Source organism: Salvelinus alpinus, chromosome 13 (genome assembly GCF_045679555.1).
Source record: "Salvelinus alpinus chromosome 13, SLU_Salpinus.1, whole genome shotgun sequence".
NCBI classification, from domain to species: Eukaryota; Metazoa; Chordata; class Actinopteri; order Salmoniformes; family Salmonidae; genus Salvelinus; species Salvelinus alpinus.
In genome coordinates this window covers 37015860-37019599 of record NC_092098.1, presented here as the reverse complement: position 1 = coordinate 37019599, position 3740 = coordinate 37015860, and the positions used below count along the sequence as shown (strand labels likewise).

Here is a 3740-nt window from a genome sequence, read left to right as displayed (position 1 = left end):
TTGTAGCCCATTCCAGCCTTGTGTAGGTCTACAATCTTGTCCCTGACATCCTTGGAGAGCTCTTTGGTCTTGGCCATGGTGGAGAGTTTGGAATCTGATTGATTGATTGCTTCTGTGGACAGGTATCTTTTATACAGGTAAGAAACTGAGAATAGGAGCACTCCCTTTAAGAGTGTGCTCCTAATCTCCGTTCGTTACCTGTATGAAAGACACCTGGGAGCCAGAAATCTTTTTGATTGAGAAGGGGTCAAATACTTATTTCCCTCATTAAAATGCAAATCAATTTATAACATTTTTGACATGCATTTTTCTGGATATTTTTGTTGTTATTCTGTCTCTCACTGTTCAAATAAACCTACCATTAAAATTATAGACTGATAATTTCTTTGTCAGTGGGCAAACGTACAAAATCAGCAGGGGATCAAATACTTTTTTCCCTCACTGTATATCTGGCGAGAGCCTCATTCAATCACAACTCCTCCCTCTTCTTCTTCTTCCTCTTCTTCTTCTTCTTCTTCTTCCCACTCTCTCTACAGCACCTGGAACTTCCAGGAATTCTGGTCTTTGTGGTCCAGGCAGTCCATGGTGCTGAAGCCCAGCTTCCAGGCCTGCTGGTCTTTGTAGTCCAGGCAATCGACGGAGGTGAAGCCCAGCGAGGCGGCCGTGCCGTAGCCCTGGGAGGAGAGCGAGGCGGGTGACTGGCTCAGTGAACCCCCCATTGAGGGCACGGTGATGGGGCTGAGGGCACCGCTAGCCGACAGCTGCGAATCCATGGGCGACAGGTAGGCGCTGCAGTCCAGGCCCGTGAAGTAGGAGGAGGTGCCGGCATAGCCCTGGGCATAGCCCTGGGCGTAGGCCTGCGGCTGGCCGTAGCTCATCGGGTAGGCAGAGGGCCGCTGCATACAGGGCGCCGAAGAGGCCAGAGGGTCAGGGAGTGGTGAGATGGCCGGGCTCCAGATGGAGACGGCTGCGTTGCCAGGGTTGTTGCCGCTGGGCGGCAGGGAGGGGCCCGATGGGGCTGGGGAGGGGCTGTAGGAACCAGAGGGGTTGTTGGCTGAGGGGTCTGGGCCGGCGCCGGGCTGGTCCTGGGCGGGCGACGCCTTCTTTTTGGGCGGGCGGGGCTTGGACTGGCCGCTGCTCTGCTGCTGCTGTTGGCGGCACTTGGCGCGGCGGTTTTTGAACCACACCTGCAGAAACAGAGACACACAACACAGCTACTTAGCATAGAGACAGACAATATGTGGAAAAACTGTGATGGTGATAGTAAGTTGTTTGGTGGGAAGATGGCACTATGTTACTACATCATTGTTGATATATCTGTCACTATGCCAATGTGCACCTATACTCTGTGATATAATGCAACTGTCAAAACCAGTTTTTGTACCAGATAGAACTGTGAGCCAAACTGTCACGGGTGGGGGATGTATCTGTACAGAGCATTCAGTACATGTCCTTCTACAGTCCTTACTACAATACTGGTGTATTGTATTCTTCCATCTGAGAGCACTCTCTTACCTATGAAGGTGGACGTCATTTTTTTTTTACCACAACAACAATTTTGTAACACTGTTTCGATTGTGTAGGTATTTCTTCCACTGTCCATGTTGTTATAACTTGAAAGGAGCCCCGATTGATAACATGCATAGATGTAAATTGCACTAACTGCATAACCTGCATAGGCCTACTCTAAATGTACTTCTAAATCCATTACATTGTCATATAGACACCTGTTGGTGAGACGAGAAGATGAGACTAGAACCACTTATAGATAGAGCCATGTCTGACTAAACATTTTATATATATTCACATTACACCGTACCTGTACGCGTGACTCGGGGAGGTTGATCTTGAGGGCCACCTCCTCCCTCATGAAGATGTCGGGGTAGCGGGTCTTGGAGAACAAGGCCTCCAGGATATCCAGCTGAGTGCGTGTGAAGGTGGTTCGCTCGCGACGCTGCTTTCGTGGGGTGGCTGAGAAATCCAGAGACACAGAGACTGTGTGATAATAATGGTAATGATGGAATGGCATTAATGGACAGCAGCACTCCTCAGTGCTCAAAGTGATTGACATTCACATTGCATTTCATTAGGCCTACAGTTCATTGGTAAAGGGTTTGGATATGTGTTGATAACAGTGGTATTGATTTCATGACCCCTCATAACACCTCTCTATAAGACAATAAGTAATTGTGCAATGTCATATAGTTTCTATGATCATTATGTTAATTTGAGATATTCATAGTCATAAAATAGTCAGAGCAGGTATTAGCCTAGTAATAGAAAAAAGGCCAAAGAAAAAAGAAAGAAAACTATAGGAAAATTCAGGTCTATGTGAAAACGAATCCTTTCCTGATTAAAAGACTGTGCCCATATATGGGAAGATGTGTGTTAGGCTAAATGGTGATTGTCTGTCTGCAAGTTGAACAGGTGTCACAACTGGTGATGATGGTAATGGCAGATGCAAAAATAAAATTTGGACAGAGAAATGCATAGCCGACTGTAAAGGACCAGGCTACTCTCACATTTAGCCAATTTGGACTAGGATTACGCTAAACTGTCATCATTGTCTATAGATATGGTTTTCGTTTAATTCTCTATTCTTTTCAATGCTCACAATTATTTCATATTTTCTTTTTGATTAGGAATCGCTGTTATCTGACACTAGCCGACCCTTTGTGGAATAGGTTATTGTCATGGAACCAGTCACATAATAATCTATTATTATTGATATTGTTGATATTATTCTTGTTGTTGTTGTTGTAGTTATTGTTATTAGTAAGCTATGTTATGTTTGGATATACATTATTAACGGGGTTGAAAAATTCATGGTGCATGGACTTGAACGCATGAGCATGAGCCGCGTTCATCTTTGGACTTGAACGCATGAGCCGCGTTCATCTTTGGCCAATGTAGGCAACAAAACAAACTAAATAAAACAACATTGGTAATGAGAAAAAAAGTGGTAAATTACAATAAAAAAGTGGTAGTATTGCTATACTCACATGGGTATCCAGCCGTGGTGTGTAGCAGGTCCATCCCAGACATGTTTAACCCGTTCATGGCGTAATGGGGTTGCTTAATGTAGGACATCATCCTCGCGCCGGGCTTTTATGCCTTCTCGCTCACTTGGTCGTCTCTCTGAATTGACACACACGACCGGACGTTCTTGGGAGACTTGGCTATTTCCCACCAGTCCCTCTTGGTCGGTAAATTTAGGCCTCGCTTCAAGTCAACCTCGCCAAGTGCGTAAAAGTGACAAGGATATCTTGATATCGGAAAGTTCTTTGTCTTTCTGTCTTTTTACTCTTACTCTTTCTCACTTTACTGACTTATCGAAAAAACCAAACATTTCTAGTGCGCTCCTCGTGACAATTGCGCGCCTCAGTTTATGTCAAGGTAGATCGCGCGGACCCTTCTTTTTTGACGCGCCAGGAGCAGGTTAAGAGGCGCGTGCTGCAGTTGAGCCGGGGTGAAGCCGCTACACTGATTTATTTTACAGACACTGTGAGCTAATTAGAGGGACGACGTGGACTCATAGAAACCCCTCCTTCCTCTCTCTCCCCCCCTCTCTCTTTCGCTCCCTATCTCTTTCCCTCCTCCCGCTATCTCTTTCGTCTCTGCCCATCCCACCACACATGTTCCTTTTATTCCGAGAGACATTTAGAAACAATTTTGCAGTTACGTCTACTTATTCAATTCACCATGTAGAGGCATCAAATTTTTACAGCATTTATCACATT

At 45.5% G+C, this 3740-nt stretch overlaps 1 protein-coding gene across 2 annotated transcripts; it reads right to left on the bottom strand.

Annotated features, from left to right (window-relative positions):
* Window positions 1-315: 315 nt before the first annotated feature.
* LOC139537657 (homeobox protein otx5-like) lies at window positions 316-3515 on the bottom strand. 2 transcript variants are annotated; one of them, XM_071339227.1, is made up of 3 exons: window positions 3003-3515; window positions 1820-1995; window positions 316-1187 (listed from the first exon to the last, which is right to left on the bottom strand). In XM_071339227.1, the coding sequence occupies exons 1-3, from the start codon at window positions 3091-3093 to the stop codon at window positions 531-533; spliced, it is 924 nt and encodes a 307-aa protein (XP_071195328.1). In that variant the 5' UTR covers window positions 3094-3515; the 3' UTR covers window positions 316-530. The 2 variants fall into 2 exon arrangements, with proteins under 2 accessions (XP_071195328.1, XP_071195329.1); XM_071339228.1 differs by having other exon boundaries at window positions 1820-1971.
* Window positions 3516-3740: the final 225 nt, after the last annotated feature.